General features: G+C 37.7%; 1 protein-coding gene across 6 annotated transcripts in view; it reads right to left on the bottom strand.

Moving 5' to 3' along the window:
- Positions 1-23,531, bottom strand: part of tmtc4.L (transmembrane and tetratricopeptide repeat containing 4 L homeolog) — a 48,077-nt gene that overhangs the window by 1,752 nt on the left and 22,794 nt on the right. For all 6 annotated transcript variants that reach the window (XM_018247225.2, XM_018247221.2, XM_018247220.2 and 3 more), the window contains exons 10-17: positions 15,997-16,168; positions 15,486-15,617; positions 15,022-15,101; positions 12,655-12,762; positions 12,423-12,564; positions 4,852-4,966; positions 4,532-4,644; positions 2,658-2,727 (exon numbers count right to left, since the gene is read on the bottom strand). In XM_018247225.2, the coding sequence (XP_018102714.1) occupies positions 2,658-2,727; positions 4,532-4,644; positions 4,852-4,966; positions 12,423-12,564; positions 12,655-12,762; positions 15,022-15,101; positions 15,486-15,617; positions 15,997-16,168 (932 nt within the window). The remainder of the gene's footprint in view (positions 1-2,657; positions 2,728-4,531; positions 4,645-4,851; positions 4,967-12,422; positions 12,565-12,654; positions 12,763-15,021; positions 15,102-15,485; positions 15,618-15,996; positions 16,169-23,531) is intronic.

The raw sequence follows: 23,531 nt of genomic DNA, 5'->3' as shown, positions 1-23,531 counted from the left end.
TTCATTCCTTTTCTTCCCAGCTCCCTAAGGAACGAGCCTAGGTGGTTGTGCCCCTGAATTTGGGAGGCGATCTTTCCCAGATCAATTCCAACCAGCAGAAATGGGACAACCACGTGTGCTGTTCAGACACTTCCTGAAGCCCCCAGCGATACCCCCACACTGGATCCAGGAATTGATTACTCCATTCAAGGCCAAATGCCCCCCCTGCTTTTTTTCCTGTAAAATATATTTTTCACATTTCCATGATCACAAAAACAAATAGACCACGTTTGGTAAGTGTATGCACACAAAATAATCGCCCGACAAAATGTTTTTGTGCAACGTGACAAGTGGATCAGGTATTTCGATCACTAATCACTCTCTCTTAATCTATTTAAATTGCATTTGCTTTATTGCATTTTTAGCAATTAGATTGTATTTGTAGTCTTACAATGTTGTTTAATACTTGTTATTGCATCTAAATCCGTAATTGCCCAGTGTGATTTGTTGGACATGGGTTGTTCACCTTTAAAATTCATTTAGAGAGACAATTTGTAATTGGTCTTCATTTTTTATTATTTGTGGTTTTTCAGTTATTTCGATTTTTATTCAGCGGCTCCACAGCAATTTGGTTGCTAGGGTCCACGTTAACACCCATGCATTGATTTGAATAAAAGACTGGAATATGAATAGTACAGGGCCTGATTAAGATGAGTAACAAAAAGTAGCAATAATAGTAAGGGGCAGATTTATTAAGGGTCAAATTGAAAATTCAAACTTTTATGGTCAAAATTCTCAAATTCGAATTGTGAATTATCCAACTCTTTGGAGATTTATCAAACTCTGGCCCTTTAAACGTTCAAATTCGACTATTCTCCACCTAAAAGCTGACGAGTTAATGTATAAGTCAATGGGAGAGGGCCATGGACCAATTTGGACATGTTACTCGCCTTCCTCACATTCATGGGTTTTTTTCATAGAAAAAACTCAAATCGAGTTTAGTCTAATTCGATTTGAGTCGGTACAATTAGTGCGAGTTTTAGATATTCGATATTTTATTAAAGAACCACCCAATCGAATTTTGAGTATTTTCGAATTTATTCGAGTTATAAAAATGAATTCAAAATTTGACCTTTGATAAATGTGCCTCACCATGTGTAGCCTTACAGAGCATTTGTTTTTTTATATGGGGTCAGTGACCCCTGTTCGAAAGCTGGAAAAAGTCAGAAGAAGGAAGCAAATAATTCAAAAACTATAAAAAAGAAAGAATGAAGGCCAACGGAAATGCATAGAATGAGCCATTCTATAACACACTAAGGGGCATATTTATCAAGAGTCGAAGTTCGAAGTTAAAAAAAACTTTGAACTTTGAATTCAAAAAGACCAACCGAATAGAGGTCGAAGGTTGTTGGGGGTCGAAGTGGTCTGTATTCGGCCTACTTCGAATTGTACGATCAAAGGAATAGAATAGCGCCTTCGATCTACTTCGATTCAAAGTTTTCCCCCCAAAAAACTTCTCTCTCTCAAACTCCACCATTTGCCTCCATTTAGGTTCTAGGAGGTCCCCCATAGGCTAAAACAGCACTTTCGGCAGCTTTTAGGTGGTGAATGGTCGAAGTTTTAAAGAGACAGTACATGATACATTTCGATATTCTAATTTTTTTACTTCGAAAATTCACTTCGACCTTTGATAAATCTGCCCCTACAAATTAACTAAAATGTGAACTACCCCTTTAAACAATAATCACACTGTGTGATCACTTTTATTATTACGGAGTAATATTTTAGTTTTACCGATTGATTTTATTTAATCTACACATGTGAATTTAATAAATATAAAATGCGGATTCAGACTTTTCATATAATATATATATATATATATATATATATATATATATATATATATATATATATATATAAAATCATATTTATAGGCACTGAATTATTATATGAAGGTCCACAGGTATGATCCAGTTTTCTTTGGCACTTTTAGGTAATGGCAGACCTCGCTTCCATTTTATTTATATACAAATAATAATAAATATGTGCGTGTGTGATTTTTTTTAGGAGCAGACTGCCTTGAAAGACAAGCTGCCATAATAACAAGCTTAGACAAATAAGGAAAGCTGATTGACTTGAGAATATAATGTGCGCTGCTAATCATCTCACCAATGGTTTAAAAAAATCATTTGATTGACCTAATGTGCATCTGTGTTATGCCGTGTCCACTTCCTCCACAATATTATTGCCTTTCATGAATGCTTTAACTCAGCATGTTCTGAAAACTTTGACAGAATTCTGTTGTAAGAAAGAATAGGCTTCAAAAGGGGTTCTTACATTTTTTAATTCTTTTCATGCGGCTCTTAAACAAAAGCGTTACACAAGGAGGCCTTTACATTGCTAACAGCCATCTCTTCATAATAGTGGCGCTTCAATTCAATATGCAGGGCTTTTGTGCACACTTATTTTTGATTGAAATCGATTTTACCCCTTTCAATTACTACACAGTGAGAATGGACTGTTGTACGCACGCCTTTTGATGTTTCATTCTTGAATACGCCTGATAATTAACTTTCTCTCCATCAATAAGAACATTTCTGAGGAAAAAATAGACTACCTGGACAACAGTTTATTCTGTTTAATAATGCAAATGACTAAATCAAAAAAAAAGCTCTTACCTAAATTATTGTGATAACTTGCAGATGAAGGGTTCGCTTCAATAGCTTTAAGGAACAAAACTTCAGATTCCTAAAAGAAAACATTTTTAAACTCTTGTCACTTTATAAAATCAGATCTTCAATAGCTAATTGACATACATAAATGGTGATTGTACTGTTCTGTAATTTTCGTATTTTAGCAACCAGACTGGCTGAAACATCAAAACTTTCTAACAACAACAACAAAGGAACATAAGGTACAGATAAGGTATTTTTCTTTTATGTATTTATCATAATTTTGACCACACATACATCATTTCAGAGTTGAGTATCCATAAGCTGGCCATAGACGCAAAGATCAGATTGTACAAATCAAGGATTCGTAAAATTTTTGGACCTTGTGTGGAGAGTCCCGACATTTTTCGGCCGGCGGAGATCAGTCGTTTGGTCGATCGGACAGGTTAAAAGATTTCTGTCGGCTGCCGATAATATCTCTGCGTGTATTGCAGATCGGAGGATTTTCAGTGGGAGACTGTCACCAGCTTTGTTGGACATAACTTTCGTATGATTGCCGTCAGGGGCAGAACATCTGATCTGTTCTTTTTTTTTTTAAGGTAAGTTTTATTTTCTTTTTTAACACACATCAATCATACATACAACAGATAAGTACATACGCAGACTAATCTATACAAGGTTGGCAGAATGGATATAAGGCACAAGCTGTCACCAAGCAGAATACACTACAGTTATTGAACGGTTGAGATAGACACTCTCAAACACAGATGTACATTACAGCTGAAGAGCTAGGTTGGGACCTTCGAGAATATCTAGGAGGGCAAAACCTCGATGGACTAAATGGTAAGAGATGGACTTAACTGAGACTTACTATAGAGGGGTCGGGTCAATGTCATTCCATGAGCCCCAAATTTTATCAAGCTTCATTGGTGCTCCCCTAGCTTCGTAGGCGAGTTTGTAGAAGGGTACTACACTATTTGATCTGTTCTTTTACTACTTTATTTGATCTGAATGGTTAGTGGCAGGTCGGGAGATGAGAAAGTCCGATCTTCGAGGATTCGAACGATCGGATCTTTGCATCTATGGCCAGCTTTACTTATGAACCTATGATTAAGGGATCTAAACCCAAAACGCGTTAGGCCGTTTGCAGCAGTTTACCACAATAAACATTGTGCAGAAGTGCCATCTGCCTGTAGAGTGTTTTGATATGGCCAGCTTTACTTAGCAATAGGTGTTAAGGAAGGTCTATACAATTAAAATCGCTGTTCGATTCTACATATTAAGACTTCTCAAACAAATCTAAAGAAATGGCCACAATTCAAAATCATAGCGTCCCATATGTCTTAGACAGCAGTGCAAACTGCAACCCACATACAAGCAGGCCTTGGATAGTTGTCCTCTGCCTGTCTGAGGCCTGGGCAATGGAGCATACCAACTAAAGATGGGGCCCAAATTATAAAATAAAATCACCAATATTGTTCACTTGATCATACTCCTGATACACACAGACCATGCCATGTTAAAACCACACCATCCACAGCCTCCCAAATTCTGCCATGGCCACTGCAAGCCTTCCTTCTTTTTTAATTTGTGAATTAAATTGTTACACCTATCCATGGCCTTGGCAGTATTCTCGCCTGCTCCCCAGATGGTGGCCCTGGTCATTATATTCAAATACATACAAAGATTTGGATAATGAACTCTCCAGCTCTAGAATAGAACAAGCCATGATCCACTTAACATAAGACAAGGTTTTCACCACCAGCATAGTAAAGGTTTACTTGATATAATAGCACTATAACCTTACTGTCACACATTTCTCTCCTGACTCATTAGCAATGAGGGTAAAATGCAGACTATGGACTTTTTTTTAGACAAACCTTGTATTTTTGTGCTTTTCCCAATACATTTGCTAAAGAAAAGGTTATAGAGTGGTCGTTTGGTAGTAATTTCAGGGCTTCTCTTCCAATAGCTTCAGCTTTAGCCAAGTTGCCTGAGGATAAAAAGCAGGTGAAATGTGTATAATGTCAGTTCTACAGGTTTCAGATGTATCAGTCCAACAGACTGAATTACAGAAAAGGAACAACAGCATGAAATAGGTTACTGAAAATGTAATCTGGTGTTGGAATTAAAAACTGGCACAAAATGCAAACGGCACGGCAAAATTTAATTTCAACTGAAGCAAGTTATAGAAAAGTACCTGTATTATCCATTAATATAATCATATTGTTCCAAGCCAAGCTATGTTCTGGTTTCAAAAATGTGGCATTTTTCCAAGCATTCAGTGCATCCACATGGCGATTGAGGTCTGCGTACTAAAACCAAAGGGGAAAAAAATGCATTTTCATTATTCCAAGAGAAAAATGCTTTTAATGTGTAAGAGCACAAGCACACAGAACACAAGCGAAAAAAATGGCTGGCTTAAAATTTAACTCTGCATTTAGAGGTTTTACTATATCCAGATGGAGCAGGTCTTACAGAGTTATTTATTGTGTTCCTCACTGCCACCAGAGGCTGACATCTTGTACTAATGGACACTTTGCTTCTTGACTGGAGACAATATTGGTAACACAAGCGTTGTTGCTCATGACATTAATGCAATTACCATGGCATAAATCTCAAAAAAACAAACTTATATGTTTGTACATTGAATTCAACTAACACAGTTAACTGTAGAAGCTTGTTTCCAGGCATAAACACTGCAGGGTACTTGATATCATAAAATGCAATGTAGGTGCAGTAAGTGATTCATAAATGGTGAGACTACAGTAGTTATTGTTATCATTTAGCTAAAAAACGTGAGATATGGTATTATTGTAACTTTACGATTAATGACAAGAAGGCCCTAAAATGCAGACACTACATAGAAGAGTTCTTCTAATTGCAAAAATGTCACAAGAGCAGATATGAGCAAGATGATTATACAGTATATACAAAAAGACATGCATAGACTTAATGATACACACAAAAAAGATCAAACATAAGCATACAGGTGAAAAAAAATGTGGGCACAGACAAAAGCAAACACAACAGACATGACATAGGTACAAGATTAGACTTTTTTTCATAAATGCAACATTTTTACAACCATTGAAATATAAAAACTTTCTGATACTGATGACCGCTGAAAACAGGGATGAAATTCCTCACTTCACTGCCTCTGCCCAATATGCTAAAACTCACCTGCTCTAATATAAGGGTTACCATCTGTGCCCGACTGACCCCGTTTCAGAGTTGTTAACAGGCCCTGGCTCCTAAAATATATCTCTGGGAACTTCAGTGACTGACTGTCATCTGTGCGGAGAACCCTTCTGCTACCATGTTAAAAAGTTATGTACACCCCATGTTAAGTCTTTGCTTTATTTTATTAAGTGGCCATATAAATATTTGATCTTCATTCAGATAAAGGGTATGGTATGTAACTGAAAAAAAATAAACAAGGGGATTTTGACTTTACAGTAATTTATTCAACAATTAAACAATAACACAAACCTCTGTGGAAAAAATGAGTACACCCTCTAAGACTGGTTTTGCCCCTTTGTCGGAAACAACCTCCAGTTGGTGTTCTTTTCAACAGTCTACCAGTCTCTGACATCCACTGGGAGAATTCTTTCAGCTTTCGATGTTTGTAGAGTTTCTTAGTTGCACAGCTGTTTCACCCCCCCCAGCTTCTCAATGGGATTATTATTTGGGCTTTGACTTGGCCATTAGTGATGGGCGAATCTCTCCCGTTTCGCTTCACTGTAAAATTCACTAAATTCCCGCAAAATGGCGAAAAATTTGCGAAAAATCATGAAATTCGAACATTTTCACAAAAAATAGAGCAATTCGAACCTTTTCACAAAAAAATCGGAAATTGACACCGCCAAATTTTTGCGGGAGATTTGCAAATTTATTCATCGGCGGGAATTCACCGCGAATTTGTGCCAGGCGTATTTAATCGCCCATCACTACTGCCCATTAGAAAATCCTTCATTTCATTTTTTTCATCCTTTCCTTGATGGATTTACTGGAATGCCAATATGTTTATGAAGGTTTTCATTCATCCAGGTCATGGTACATCTAGTGAAAGTAAATTTACAGCAAACAGACTTGCTAATCATTGAAGATGTTTCAGTACATTGAAGCTGCTCAGATGAGTAGTGAAATATGTTCAATGATTACACAGCTAGTCCAGTTGCTCTAGATTTACTTCTACTAGATGTATTTACCCAAATGTTTAGGGTTATTATCATGCTGCAAGGTCCATTTTCATTTTAGCTTCAAGCAACTTTTTGTACAATGTAGAATTTGAAGTGGATTCTGTTATTGTGATTTTCCCAGGTCCTGATGCAGCAAAGCAGCCCCAAACCATACAATTTCCAACACCGTGTTTTACAATTAGTAATTAAGGTTACCACCTTTTCTGGAAAAAAATACCGGCCTTCCTATAAATTTATCTTTTTTCCCTATTAATAAAATTGGGATCAACCATCATTTTTACCGGCCAGGCCAGGGAAATACCGGCCAGGTGTCAACCCTATTGGTTATCAGGGTATTTTGGTGAAATGTTGTCTTCAATTTTTATAATTTTTGTTCCATAATTCCAGAGCAAGAATAGTTTGACATGAAAACTTTAGTCTTGTCCTGATATTTTTTCTGCACAGCAAAACATTTCTCCTTTAACATGTCCCACATAGATCTAATTTGCAAGGCCTGATTCTAATAGTAGACACGTGAACTTGTATTAGTGTGACAGTTTTTTTTATTTTTCTACAGACTGTGAGGGTGCCATTCTGCTTATTTGCTCAGCACTGGAGTTTTGCTTAAACAAGGAGACAGGTATTTGTGAGGATTTTGTGGAAGATTCAGTATTCTGTCATCAGTTATGAAAAGAGTTACGTGTAGGTCCAGTGATGAACTTATGTGGTTCTTAAGAGACAATGGTTTGTTTTTAAATCCCTTTCAAGACTCACAGGCATGTATAAACTTTCTTTCTAAAGGCCTCAGAGAGATCTTCCAGACTAGGCATGGTGATGATGCACACTTCACCATCAAAAAGCAAGCCAACCTAAGTGACTGAGGCATAGGCAGCAGAAGATGGTTTTGGTTGAGGGGGCCAGGAAATAAATGACTTGCTGCCGCACAGTGAACTGTTTGAAGACATCCAGGAGATATTGTCACCACAAGTACAATTTACTCTGAGAGTTGTGATGCTGTTACTACAAGCACATTATACTATGAGAGGAAATGGATTCTGGCACCCAAAGTACATTACATGCAGAGGCTGTAGGGTACCCCAGGAGCAATATGCGAGAAGCATTAGGCACTGATCCCCCAAGGACATAATATAGAGAAGGCATCCCAAGCACTATAAAGAACATTATATAGTAAGAAGTCGAGGGCACTGGCACACCAAATGCATACATAGGGACCAGTAAGAGGCAGTGAATATGAGCAAGACAAACAGAACAAATAATAAAACAAAGTGGGTATTGGAAGCTATAAGAAGCAGTGAGGATAGGCATTCGAAGCATATTATAAATTTTGAGATTGTAGCATCTACCCAAGCACTGACTGTCTTCCCTGCCAAAAGCGAGGTATGTGGAGCTGTAGGCCTGGAGCACTGTGTAACCTGTAGGAGGGAAAGCCATGCAATGACTGACTGTGCATATATCTCTCAGTACAAGGATCCCTTTTCTGCTGGATAGACAGCAATGTTATATTTAAACGGTGCAGTCAAACACTCGCCAATCCCGCTGCATCAGCATTTAAGGTCCATAATTATACATTAACATAGTAATTTAAGTTGAAAAAAGACCCACGTCTATGTGAAACCTAACTTCTAGTTGATCAAGACAAAGGAAAAAAACCCCTAAAGCCGCTCCAATTTGCCTCCTGACCCGTCCCTGGTCAACTTTGTACTAAGATTTTAACCCTGTATTTTCTCCCTTGATAAAAAACCATCCAACCCCTTCTTAATAGCATACATGTAGGTATAGCTCACCTTGTTATCCAATGGTCTCTTTTCCACTCGATTCACTCCTTGACTATTGTTTTACATTTGCTCTTCTGTCTTTCATTTAATTTTTAAAGCTATTTTATCTTTTTTCTGTCATGTTTACTCCTAGACCTAGCCACCTTCATGTCATGTCAACAGTTTATACGATTTGCCATTTTTGTTCTTGTTCACATCCTTTAGTTTTTTTTCTCTGCCCCCTCCTCTACACTTTTCATCTTCTGATGCCCCCTTCTTTTACATTTTCTTCTTGTGTGCCACTATTTATCAGTCCCCCTTCTTGATTTTCTTCCCACTCTTTGCGTTTTTTAATGTTATTCTCTCTTTTTTCTGGCCTTCATCACAGCTACACCCACCAGCTCATGTCACTTCCTCTTCAGGAGTCTTTTTTTCCTTTCTCTCCCTATATTTTTTTTTCTTTTAACCATTCACTTTCCCTGTCTTGCATCCTTCCTTTCTCATATTTCTCATACAGTGTCAGACTGGGGTAGGTTATGCCCACCAGACAAGCTGATACCAAGGGCCCAAAAGCCAGCTACTGAATAAATTCCTATTTATATGCAGGCACTCAATATACCCACACAATAGCTACCGGACCACAAATTTACTAGTGTATATAGATGCAGGCAGAGAAACAGCATTGTGATTACTCTTTCCTTTTTTTGTTTTCCACTTTCACACTTCCCACTAGTGTCCTCTACCTTTATACAGCCATTTTTCCTCCCTTTCCACTTTTTTTCTGATCTCCTGTCTCACGTAGTCTTTCTTTATCTCTTTTCTGTCTTTCTAAATATCACTTTTTAACTCTGTTTTCCCTTTTAATATGATTTCACCTTTTTTTATCTTAAACATTGTACTATTCTCCACTGTTCCCCTTATCTCTCCTTCTATTACCTATTTTCTCCTTTGCTCCCCATATCTTAGTGCTTTTTTAATTAAATTAATTAAATTATTTTCTGCTTATAGCCCTTAAAATTCACTTGTACTTCTATTTTCTCATTCTCTTTTCACTTTTCTCTGTTACCCAACTCGTTGCTATATCCTCTCTTCTAATTCTCAGATTGCCCTTCTGCTCATTTACTGGCAGGTTGCGGCATGTTCCTGTAAGCATTGTAATTTAGCTGTGCAGCGATTGAATGGATAACAGTTTAGGTTCTAAATAATCCAATCGCTGCATTGCACCACTCCTAATCCCCACCTACCTGTGTAAGAGCTGTCCAAGCTACCTGCTCCAGGCCTGGGCCGCCTACTCCCTGCCTGCCGCAGTGTGGGATCTATTATACTGCATCGTTAGGACCTGGGGTTTTCCAGATAAGTGGTTGGACTGTAAATTGTATTACCACACGGTAAGTCGACATAGGATTGCTTTGCCGCCAGTATGAATTTATTCAGCTTAATTACAATCAAGAGCAAGGCACAAGGCACTGTTTTAGTACTACTGAGAAAAAGAAAATTAAAAAAATTATAATTATTTGCTTAAAATGGACTATGGGAGAAAATGTCTAACATTTTAACCTCCCACATCCCAGTGAATTAAGTCTTCCTTGTCCTTTAACCAAATCTTTTGCCAAATTCTGTGGCTGAACAAAAACACTACCTTGGGAGGCTTTCGCATTGTAAAAAGCAACACGTGTACATACAGTATAAAGAGGTTTCTTAATGATTTGCAATGTTACTATATACCAAAGTGTCTCAAACAGGTAAATTAAACTGAATGGGTGGCAAATGCCAGCTAATTACCACCACAATGTGTGTCTTCAGCTTTATATTTTTTCAAAATCCTTACTACATTTCATAAAGCATAATGAACCACCACTACACTACAGGAATAAAGGACAACAATTTACTATACAAGTGAAGCCAAAATAGCCAGAGATATAATAGAGAAATACACTTTGACTGCCATCCTTGCTATCATGTAGATAAATTCTAGAGACATCAAATATTATGTAACCTCTGGATTTTATTAGGGCCTAAGGATAAGCTGCATATTAGTCACAGAAAAAGCTATTTGAAATGTCTTGATTGTGGGAATGGAATCTTTTCATATTTCACTTTAAACATTTCCATGGTTAAAACAGTTCTCCTTTATTTCATATTTTGAAAGATGAGAATTAAAAGAAAGAATTGGATTTCATTTTAGAATTTCAAAGAAACTGTTACTTTACCGTCAGTCTATGAACTCCTTTGTGTTAACAAGATTATAGTTTGCCTTTATATGTGCTTTATTGCAGTTATATCCATGGCAACACAGGTGCTAAAAAGCTGGCAGAAAATTCACTGGCTTAGAATGGATGGCGTTTAGCAGCAGCTGGATAGCTAAAGACTGGACAGAGATGCACTAAATGTGTATCTAAAAGCAAAAGCCTGTTTACTAACCATATGCTCATTCCTTGCAAAAACAGAAATACATACAAAGTAGAAGAAAGAATATATTTCCTTTTTTTCCTGAACTTCTGTGTACTTCCATTGTTTTCCTCAAAACACTTAGGGGCATATTAACTAAAGGGGAAGTGGCCATCGCTAGCGAACATTACCAGAAATCCAGTTCGCAGGCACATCGCCAATTTACAAACAGGTGTAAAGGACAATTTGTTAGCGAGAGAGTTCCTCGCTAATGAAGTAGCAACATCTCTAATAAAGACATGTATAGGACCTATATGTACCTGCCCCGATTCAAATTGATCTAAGCGCATGTGTATTAACGAAGTTTCGCTAGGCAGAAATGAGCGTTAGCAAAAGTTCGCTATGAAACTATTTTGCTGACGAACTTCGCCAGCGTTCGGCTGTCGAGAAGCAACTTTGCACTTTAGTGAATTAGCGTCTGTGCTGCGAAGTGTGGCAGAGCCTTCGCAGGTAAAAATTTGCCCTTTAGTGAATTTGGCCCTTAGTGAATTTCCACCTTAGTCATTATAATATAATTATAAACAGATCTAATTGTTGATTAGGCAGAAATGTGCAGGTTATTTAAGTCTCTGATAAGGATATGTTTCATAGTTAATTTTTATTATGGTGCATGCATTTTGTTTGCTTGTAGAAATGATATTGTGACCACTGTTTGTCAAAATGCTTGTATCTCATCTATACTCATTTTGAATCGGAATTGTCAGAATTCCATCTGAATTTCAATACCTCCACAGGGTTTCACATTGCCTGAAATGTTATTTTTAATGCAAAAGTAAATGAATGATGTACAGTATTGATGCCTCTCATTTCTAGCTTTACTCAGATCCTGATGGGTCCTTGTAAGCAATATCCAAATATATGTAAGGCCAACTGAAACCAGCCAATCACCAGTGAAGGCATAGAACAATATGTTGGTTTATTTATTTACGGTGTCAACCTAGATTCACATAAATCAAGTTTACCTTGAACCATAATGCAGGGGTCCCCCACCTACCACATTCAAATAAATGAAATAAAAGTTGGAGAGTCAGACCAGAATGTTAAATGTGGCTCTGTTTGGCAGCATATATGTTTTATGCAACTAAAGTTTGACTTGCCAGAAATTCTAAAATAAGTACCTGCTTTAATGCCACTGAGAGCAACATCCAATGGGTTGGTGAGAAACATGTTGCTCACAGACCACTGGTTGGGGATCAAAGCATGTGGTACTGCCATAGAAACTTTAGGTTTCTTATATTGGATTCTAAAGCAACTGACCCAGTTTGAATCAAACCCTGGACCTGGAGGATTTGTACTTTAAAAGATACCACATAGGAGGTATAGCAGTCTATACTATGGATTTTATAACATAAGTAACCCTGACTCACCAATCGACCAAGGTTGTAGTAGCAGTCTGGATATTTCTTTCTGTACTTGATTGCAGTTAAATAGCTTTTTTCAGCTTCTTCAAAGTGTTTAAGGCTGTTTTGAACAATACCTAAATTCATCCATGCAGCAGCAAAATCCGGCCTGAATATAACAAATATTTTGTGGTTGCTTAAGATATGCAGTGTTTTATCTCCACCACACCCCACCCAATGTTTTTATTCCCTTTCTTACTGAATAGCGACAGCTCGTGAGAGGAGTTGCTGTGCTTCCTCAAGTTGATCCTTCTCCTTCAATATGTTTCCAAGATTGTTCATTGCATGCACATATTTGGGATTCAACCTATATAAATGAAATGATAAAAAACATAATTTGATCAGTAATTTAATGATTCAATAGCTTGTTTATTTTAAACAGATACCTGAAAGGGGTTGTTCACCTTCAAATTAACTTAACATCAGCCTGATGTAGAAAGTGATATTCTGAAATGATCTGCAATTTGTGGTTTTAAAATGATTTAGCATTTTGTTCAGCAGCACCCCAGTTTTGAATTTCAGCAGCTATCTGGTTGCTAGGAGCCAAATTACCCTAGATACCAGACCATAGGTTGAATGATAGACTGGTATATGAATAAGGGAAGACCTGAATAAAAATATAGGTTATAAAAAATAAAAATATGGATGAGTGGTGAAACTTTTTTAAGAAAAAAATCTAAAAGTCCAGTTGCCATGACTTAATTGGACAAGATACTGTATATTATAACCTGAATAAATGAGAATCTTAATAGAAAGAACTACTCCCAGTTTTCAAATATAGAACATTTTCAATGAATAATCATTTAAAAATAGCAGATGTACAAAACTTTTGTAGAAAAATGCAGAGCTGTGGAGTCTGAAGCAATTTTGGGTATCTGGAGTCGGAGTCACCAAAAATGTACCGACTCCGATTCCTAATTTAAGAGCTTCTATGAAAAAGTATACGGCAGACATAATAATCATTACTTGGATTGTAACAGCTTTTCTACAGCTATATGCCAGGTTCAATTAATATATGTTGTTTTATGTTTTTCAATTGCTTTTGGTTTATGTAGTTTAACTTGGATTTTGGTTAGAATTACCAAAGGATATGGTTTATATTTTTGAGCTTTGCCAGTGATAAACTGCCTGGTATGTTGTAACTTCTTTCAATCTGGAAACTACATTAGCATATTAAAGGAACAGTATCACCAAAATATGAATGTGTTATAAAGTAATTAACATATAAAATTAGCATGCACCGGTAAAAGCTGTGTGCTTCAGAAAGACTAGTTTAATTTATATAAACAAGCTGCGGTGTAGCCAAGGGGGCAGTCATTCAAGCTGGAAAAACAGAGAAAAGGTACATGTGAAATAGCACATAACAAATAAGCTATGTCAAATACAATTGTGTTTTATCCATTATCTATGTAACGTTTTCTCCTGTTTTTTCCAGCTTGAATGGCTGCCCCCATGGCTACACAGCATCTTGTTTATGTAAAGTATAGTAGTCTTTGTATAGTATGTCAGTTTTACCAGTGTAGAGCAGCAGTACATTATATTTTATTTACTTTGATACAATTTCAGTTTTTGGTGTTACTGTTCCTTTAAAAAATGAGGAGTAGGCAACATAAACTGAGGAGTCGAAGGATTATTATGTGCAGACTCCACAGCCCTGGAAATATGTATACTTGATATAAATGTTTTCAACTGAAACTATGTAGTTATAGTCCATAGTTCAGCACTTATTATTGGACTGGACACACTGGAGATAAACAAAGGGGTCTATTTATCTTGTGTGTAAAACATTGGAGAAAAACTTCTCCAGTTATGTTGCCCATAGCAACCAATCAGATCATTGCTTTTGTAGGCATAATAAATAGGCCCTTAAATATGTTCAGTAGTAATGTTTGTTTTAGAAAAAACTCAACCCACACCCAACCCCAACCTACAAAACCTTATCCCGAAAAGTGTTGCCATTGTAGGCCCTGCCTCCGACCTGTAACCGCATCTTGTCACTCTGGAAGCAACTTCTGCACATGCCTCTGGTTCCAAGACACAGAATCTTTGGGAGCAGAGGAGGAGTTTACTTCCCCAGTCTGTATAAAAAATGTTTTATGGTTGGTGCTCCCTAACCTCTTATCTTTACATACTTCCCAAGTTTGTCTTGCACCCAACCCTAACCCGCAATGACTGGCCAAATTTCAACCCAAACCCACCCAACCAGCGCTAAACATTTGGCACTCCCGTCCCTCGTGATATTACCTTGATAAAATAAGAATTCTTTGCTTAACATGGACTCTAAGGGAGATGGCCTTCCCATAATTCTGAGCTTTCTGGATAAGGGATCCCATACCTGTACTGCCTTTTAAGTACTGTCATATCGCAGCTTACATGATAATATCCAGTGTGGCTGCCATGTTAACCATTACCTACTTAGTGAACACAAAATGAACAAAGCAGATCTTTGTCTTCAAAATCTATATATCATTGAAATAACTGAGATATAGAAATGTTTCTATGTAATAAAATAATAAATTATTTTCATTAAAAAAAAAAATAGCGACAGTTACAGTTTCAATCATACCTTACAGATTCTCTGTAAAATTCAATGGCTGCCGTTTGGTATCCTCTGTCTGCCAAATTTTTACCCACATTGTAATGCACCTGAAACATTTCCAAAATGTAAAACATGTCAGTTGATATACAATAAATATAAACTGAAATAAGCAATTGCAGATGCAATTTTTACTACATAATCTGGGTAACGCTAAACAGAAAGGAGGGTGCTTAGGATACAAATTGACACAGTTATTAGTTTGATAAAATGTGTCAAAACTTTCCTGATTTCAAAGTTAAATTTGAGTTAGTTATGAAGGCTAGTGTATGTTGTATTACATCAGTGTAATGATGCCCTACATTGTCTTGAGTTAAAAGAAGCGAATATGACAAACAAAACAAACAAAAATCAGCTGGTTGCATGACTGTTGTAAATGAGATAAAATGACTGTAATATGCTAAATACAGGGAGTGCACCAGAGAGGAACAAACCTTAGCGTTTAGAGGACAAACAGAAATTGCGCTCCGGAAAAGCAGCTCTTCTGATTTCCACTGACTGCTACGACATATACAGCGGACCACGTTGATAACCAGAATTCCAAGTATTGCAGCACTTACAAGTTTCTTTAATAAAAAAAATACAGTTGATACACATGTAAATAAAGATGACTTGTTTTGTTCAATTGTGCTTGGTACATTCTAAGTGGAACAGCACCCCAAACCACAAAAGCTTTGTAATATCGTTAATTTAGCTTATGCCACAAATGCCTTAAGCCATAACCCTATGTATGTTATCTGATGACTGGATGATTTAGGCTACCACTCAAATGGCAAATATATAGCAAAAAGCACCTATGCAACAGAACTAGTTTATTTAATCCCATGGTATTTAATTTTTCATTCTGCACTTGCATCCTGAAAATAAATGCTTTAACCAATAACTAATTATTAAAACCAATTAAAAATGGAATTACTTGAAATTACAGTGCTGAACACATATTACCTTGTTTTTAACAAGTCTACAGATTTTACTATATCCATAGGTAAATAACATACAGTAACCAACACTCGGTAGGTACAGAACTCTTTCAGCCACAGCAAATCCAACTCGGAAGAAAAGATTACTTGCAGGAAGAAAAGGAATGATGAGGAAACCTAATCCCAATGTCAATATCCTAGGAAAAAGCAACACAATGCCTTCATTTATAATTGTTCAGTAAGTAGCCTCAAACAACATTAACATAGTATTATTCAAACGTAGACAAAATAGCTTGAATCAAAAGTAGTCGAAAAATAGCTTAAGATAAAGAACAGAAGAATTCTGACAACCAATGAACACTGAAGTCACCATAAGAGATTGCTTAATTTTCATAACTGAGCTGTTCTGAGCCCTATAGGCCAACTGATATACAAACACCAGGTTTAAACAATGAGAAATAAGTAGAATAGGAAATAATATCCACCAGGACTATTATTCAAAAGAATCTTTCTTCTTATGCATAGAGACCTCCTGTTATATAACTCAGCACAGTGTATTACACATTTAACTGATACATCATATCACAATACCTTTAAAGGACCAGTAACATCAAATTTTTTTTAAAAAAATTAGTTAGTATACAACGAAAAATAAACACCAAGACAAATAAAACTTTTAAATTGCAAAGCCTTTATTAAGAAATAACTTACTGAAACTCCACTTCCTGTCCTCTTCAGGAACGGCGACAGGGCGACCATCCATCCAGCGGTGCTCGATTTCTTCTCCCTGGCTATATTCTGCATTGAAGAGAGAAGAGGATGGAGCGTGACGGGGCCGCTGTTCTTCTGAAAATAATCCTCACAGCATTGGCAGTAACAGCAATACATGGAAAGTGTATTTTCTATGCCAGATATGATGGCCAATGCTGTGCTCTTTGCCACTATATCGCTACAACCTGTCTTTTGTATATAAATCCCCAAAGACTCCATTACTAACTCTCTGAAGAGAGTGCCATCTCTTCATTGCAGAATCTCTCAGTTCCGTTGCTTCCTTTTCCTGTAGTACGGAAATTTGAGTTGCGCTGTACCTAGCATCTCGGCGGAACTGAGCGAGTCTGCGTTGAAGAGTGGGGCTGGGGAGCTCTGTGAAATTCGAGGATTGCCTGAGCGCGTGACCCTGACTTGTAAGATAATGTGTTGTCGCGCAAAGCCCCCCCCCCCGCACGTTTGTATGGGAGCTTCCGTGCCGGTATTTAGATCTGCCACCCCGCCCGCGTCTCCAGCCTGACACCTGTGCTCTTCTCTAATGGCGCCTGTCCCTATGTGCCAGAGGGGGGTGTTCGTGATAGTAATGGAGCGCAGCATTGGCCATCATATCTGGCATAGAAAATACACTTTTCTATCGCTGTATCTGCGCTTGTCGCTGAGCGTGACCGCTGTTCTTCTGCAAATAATCCTCACAGCATTGGCAGTAACAGCGATACAAGCGCAGATACAGCGATAGAGAAGTGTATTTTCTATGCCAGATATGATGGGCAATGCTGCGCTCCATTACTATCACGAACACCCCCCTCTGGCACATAGGGACAGGCGCCATTAGAGAAGCGCACGTGTGTCAGGCTGGAGACGCGGCACGGAAGCTCCCATACAAACGTGCGGGGGGGGGGGCTTGCGCGACAACACATTATCTTACAAGTCAGGCAATCCCTGAATTTCACGGAGCTCCCCAGCCCCACTATTCAACGCAGACTCACTCAGTTCCGCCGAGAAGCTAGGTACAGCGCAACTCAAATTTCCATACTACAGGAAAAGGAAGCAACGGAACTGAGAGATTCTGCAATGAAGAGATGGCGCTTGTCCCTATGTGCCAGAGTTAGTAATGGAGCCTTTGGGGATTTATATACAAAAGACAGGTTGTAGAGATATAGTGGCAAAGAGCACAGCATTGGCCATCATATCTGGCATAGAAAATACACTTTCCATGTATCGCTGTTACTGCCAATGCTGTGAGGATTATTTGCAAAAGAACAGCGGCCCCGTCATGCTCCATCCTCTTCTCTCTTCAATGCAGAATACAGCCAGGGAGGAGAAATCGAGCACCGCTGGATGGATGGTCACCCTGTCGCCGTTTCTGAAGAGGACAGGAAGTGGAGTTTCAGTAACTTATTTCTTAATAAAGGCTTTGCAATTTAAAAGTTTTATTTGTCTTGGTGTTTATTTTTCGTTGTATACTAACTAATTTTTTTTTAAAATTTTCTTGATGTTACTGGTCCTTTAATCAGGTAACTGGGTGAGCATGTATCCCACCATTCAAACAATGCTGATGAATGCCCCAGAGGGAAATATGGATGGGAGGAAAAGGGTCAGCCCCATTGGCAAATAACAGACTTTATATGTAAAGTCTGAATTAAAGCCATGCTCTAAAGGAATAAACATGGATGGAACTGTGGAGGGTAAAGATTTCAACTGGGCAAAAGAAAATTATCATTGGTGTATGATACAAACCACCTTGTATAAGTGGAAGTAGCTTTATAACTAGGTCAAGTTATTATTATGGGTGACTTCAATTATACAGACAGTGACAGGGGAAATGGGGTTGCCAAGTGGGAAAAAGCTAACAGGTTTATAAACAAGCTGAATGACAACTTATTTCAGCTTGTTCAAGAACCAACTAAGAATGATTCTCTTTTGTACCTTGTAATAACTAATAACACCAAACCCATCTCTAGCATTTGTGTGGGTGAGCATTTAGAGAATAGTGATCATAACATGGTCTCATTAAGGGAGTAACCAATATTTTAGATGTGCAACTACATTTTAGATGTGCAAAGTTTGATAGTATAAGGGCAACTCTGCAACATATTAACTGGGAAAAGCCTTTCACAGGGTTAAACACAGAAACAAAAATAGGAATTATTTAAAATGATGCTCAATAAATATACGTCAGTATATTCCCCTTGTAAGCAAGGAATGTCAAAGTGTTGGTGTTGAGGTGGATAAGAAAAGATGTGCTTTTAAGGCTTTTCAGAAAGCTAAAAGTGGGATAGAAAAGGGTATTGCAGAAAGGAGATGAAAATCCAAAATTATTTTTTTAAAATAAGTAAATAATAAAAAATTGAAGCAGGATGGGATGGGACCCTTAAAGGAACAGTAACACCAAAAAATGGGAGTGTTTTAAAGTAATGAAAATATCATATACTGTTGCCCTGCACTGGTAAAACCGATCTGTTTGCTTCAGAAACACTATAGTTCACATAAAGAAGCTGCTGTGTAGCAATGGCGTAAATTGAAAAACGTCTATATGGCACAGGTTAACTAATGGATAACAGATATCACCATTAGACAGACAGAGCTTATTTGCTATCTGCTGTGTAACCTGAGCCCTTTCTCCTTTGAATGTCTGCCCCCATTGCTACACAGCAGCTAATTTATATAAACAATAGTAGTGTTTCTGAAGCAAACACAGCCGTTTTACCAGTGCAGGGCAACACTGCATTATATTTTCATTACTTTAAAACACTTGACACTTTTGACGTTACTGTTCCTTTAATGTCAGAGGGCGGTCAGTTGGTTGATGAGAACAGAGAAAACTATGGGGCAAATTCACTAAGATTCGTAGTTGCGCCAGGCGTAACTTCGCCGCACTTTGCAAATTCACTAAAATCCGAAGTTGCGCTCAGGGGTAGCGTAAGGTTGCGAAGTTGCACTAGCATTGCTTTGCTAAGTAAAGCGAAGTTACGCTAGCGAAGGCTAATTTGCATACGGCGCCAAATTCAAATTTCAATGGAGGAATACGTATCAGCACTACAAATGGCTAGAGAAGCTTCAAAACATAAAATAATTTTATTTTGCCCTACACATGTGCCCACTGTCTAGGTAAGTTCCCATGAGTCAGGAAATGTAGGGGGGAAAGAGGGGAGCCCTAAAAAAAATTTCGATCTTTTTCAGCCTATCACCCATAATGTAGAAAACACGCCAGCGTTTTTTGGGACTTAGAAAATTTTTTAACTTTTTTTGAAGCAATCCCTGTCTACTCTATTGCGCTTCGCCTGGTCTGAGGTGGCGAAGGAAGTCTAGCGTAAAAGGTAGCATTCAGTACACTGCGCGCGTTAGTGAATTTGCGTAGTTATGTCGCTAGCGAAACTTCGCCAGGCGTAAGGGTGCGAAGTAACACTAGCGAAACTACGCCAGCGTTCATTAGTGAATTTGCGCAGTAACGAAAATGCCAAACGCTAGCGAAGTAACGCTAGCGTTCGGCGCTTAGTGAATTTGCCCCTATAAGTTCCATGCAAGATACTGCTGCTTTGCAGAGTGATTTGACTAAATTAGAAAACTGGGCAGCAAACTGGAAAATGAGCTTCAATGTTGATAAATGCAAGGTTATGCACTTTGGCACACATAATATAAATGCAGTTATACACTAAATTAAACAAACATATAGAGTAGGGAGCACCTTCCATCTGTTAGAGAAACAATGACATGATTACACTTTACAAGTACATTAGAGGACATTATAGACAAATAGCAGGGGACCTTTTTACCCATAAAGAGGATCACCGTACCACAGCCTCCTGTCTAGACCCTTTGTCAAGATTAAAAAAATCAATTAAACCTATCACATTTAAAAGCCCACCCTGGGTGTTACCAACAACCACGTCACAGACCCGCCTACATAGACACACCTCTCTTTTAGCCCCCAGAAAAATGTATTAATGAACCACCTACAAAATACCCCATAAATACGAAAGTTGTGATATCATGAATATGATCATTATATAATAAATACAAACATTACATCATAATTAATCTAATAAATAGAGACAATAAATAGATACAAGGTTAAAGAATACATGTTAGATCTTCATATCACAGAGCAACCAGTATTTCGCACAGCCTATCTAGTGTTTAAAAAACAGTTAAAGAAACATTGTTCATTGAGTCAATTAGGAGACATTGTATCAAGACGCTTAATCCAATGTTTCACGCTGTAACAGCAATTGGGATGTCTCCCCCTCTCCTTGGCTCTGGGACGTGATCAATGCCAATGTACCTAAATGTAGACAACTTGTAGCCCATCTCAAGATAATGTTTTGCAACAGGCTTTACTGTCTTATTATATAACCCAAACCGCAAGGACAGGTAATCATATACACAACGTGTGTGGTAGTACATGTGATCGGTGCTTAATTTTGATGTTTTGTCCTGTGTGGGGATGATGGAAAGTCTCCCCAGGTGACATATACCTACAGGAAGTGCAACTGGTGCATCTGAAACATCCCGATTTACCTGACTTCAGCCACATCTGCTGTTGTTTTTGGTAACATTTCACCGGGTCAGTTAGCACCAGCAAGTCCCGTAGGTTTTGTCCCCTGATGTACGCCATCATTGGAGGGTTAGGAAATAACTTAGCCAAATCTTTATCCGCTCTAATAATAGACCAATTACTTTTCACCATATGTCCTACTCTCTCAGATGAGGTGTTGTATCTAGTAACAAAAGTCTTATGCTCACCTTTGGAGTTATTATAATATATATATATAAATATATATATATATATATATATATATATATATATATATATATATTTATATATATTTATATATATATCAAAAATCCAAGAAGATCCGCACTCACAGGTCTTACTACTTACATAAAAATGTTTTTATTGCATAGTTTACAGCCTAACGTATCCGCACTCCAAGACAAACAGCTTCAGCAAAAGGAGGGGTGCACGGTAATTTTGTATACACCAATTATCTTCAGATCAGCACTCCCTTTTAAAAAACTCAATTGTTTAATATTGCATAGTATCAATGCCCGACGTTTCGTTCCTCATTAGGACCTTTTTCAAGGATGATGAAAAAGGTCCTAATGAGGACCGAAATGTAGGGCATTGATACTATGCAATAATAAACTATTGAGTTTTTAAAAAGAGGGTGCTGGTCTGAAGAGAATTGGTATATATATATATATATATATATATATATATATATATAGATATATATATATATATATATATATAGATATATATAGATATATAGATATATATATAAAATTATACAATGGGTGCCCCAGCACTCTTAGAAGTATACTTACTGTGTTAGTCGGTGCTCGCTCCAATAGGAGACGCCGTCACATCCCCACATCAAGTAGAATTTATAAAGAAGATGCAGCACTCGTTAATTGCAAAAAATTGTATTAAAAGATCAGAGCATCACTCAAGGCAACGTTTCGGACAACATATGTGCCCTTTTTGGCTTGACAAAGGGCACATATGTTGTCCGAAACGTTGCCTTGAGTGATGCTCTGATCTTTTAATACAATTTTTTGCAATTGACGAGTGCTGCTTCTTCTTTACATATATATATATATATATATATATATATATATACATACACACACACACACACACACAAATGCCTTAGGTTTAAGCACTCCCACGCGGATATCCATCATACCCCGGTGCTATTCCTTGCCAATTGTTTGAATGTAGGAATGCACACTGGGATTTTAATAAAAAATCTTCTTTATTTATTCCAACATTAAAAGAAACAGGTCAACGAATCCTTCTGCCCAGCCGAACCGAATCCTAATTTGCATATGCAAATTAGGGGCGGGAGGGAAATTGCATGAATTTTGTCAGAAAACAAGGAAGTAAAAAATGTTTCCCCCTTACCACCCCTAATTTGCATATGCAAATTATGGTTCGGTATTCAGCCGAATCTTTCACGAAGGATTCGGGGGTTCGGCCGAATCCAAAAAAGTGGATTCGGTGCATCCCTAATATACATATACACACACACATACATACATATATAGTTTAAGCAACTGTATGGAAGGGTCAGTCTGAGTGTGTGTATGTATGGACACTGGATTTAATTTTACCTAATTTAACTATGTAAGTGTATACTAATCGGAATAGGGCATATTTAAACAGGAAATTAGTCTGCAGCACATGAGAAAACAGCACTTCTGTTCATAATATGCTCGTTGCACTAGATCAAACATCATGTTGGTGAGAATTGTTGGGACACACCAAACTTTGGTCTGGTCATCTCTGTGTCCGGTGGATACAATATCCAGTGTGAGAACATGCTCTTTACAGTTAATTATTTTAGTTTTGCCTTTGATCAACGGATGTGACTGAAATAATCAGAATCTCCTGTAATGGAATATTGGAGCCAATCTTCAAACTGATGAACGAACACCCACCGATACAGTAAAGTCTGAAATGTGATTGAAGACATTTTAACCAACAAAACTGTTCTGTCTGTTTGTAACATTCACACATTGTTCTGTCACAGCAGGGGAAAGAGAAATTAGAGGAAAAAATATATATGTCCAACTGTTTATGTGTGTCTTATACAGGCATGTTCCATATGGCTCCCTCATTGGAAGCTAGACTCCTGGCCTAGTTCACCACACGTCAGCATCACACCCCCTCCTGTGAATGACAGTTGTTCTTGCATATAGACAGTCAGACCCGCTGATTTATAGTAACTGGCATGACACCCTAGGTAAAAAAAGCTTACAGTGATTCATATATCTTAAAGGAATTCT

The sequence above is a fragment of the Xenopus laevis genome, chromosome 2L, assembly GCF_017654675.1.
Source record: "Xenopus laevis strain J_2021 chromosome 2L, Xenopus_laevis_v10.1, whole genome shotgun sequence".
Lineage (NCBI taxonomy): Eukaryota > Metazoa > Chordata > Amphibia > Anura > Pipidae > Xenopus > Xenopus laevis.
Note: the sequence above shows the minus strand (reverse complement) of the source record. Positions and strands in the feature narration are given on the sequence as shown.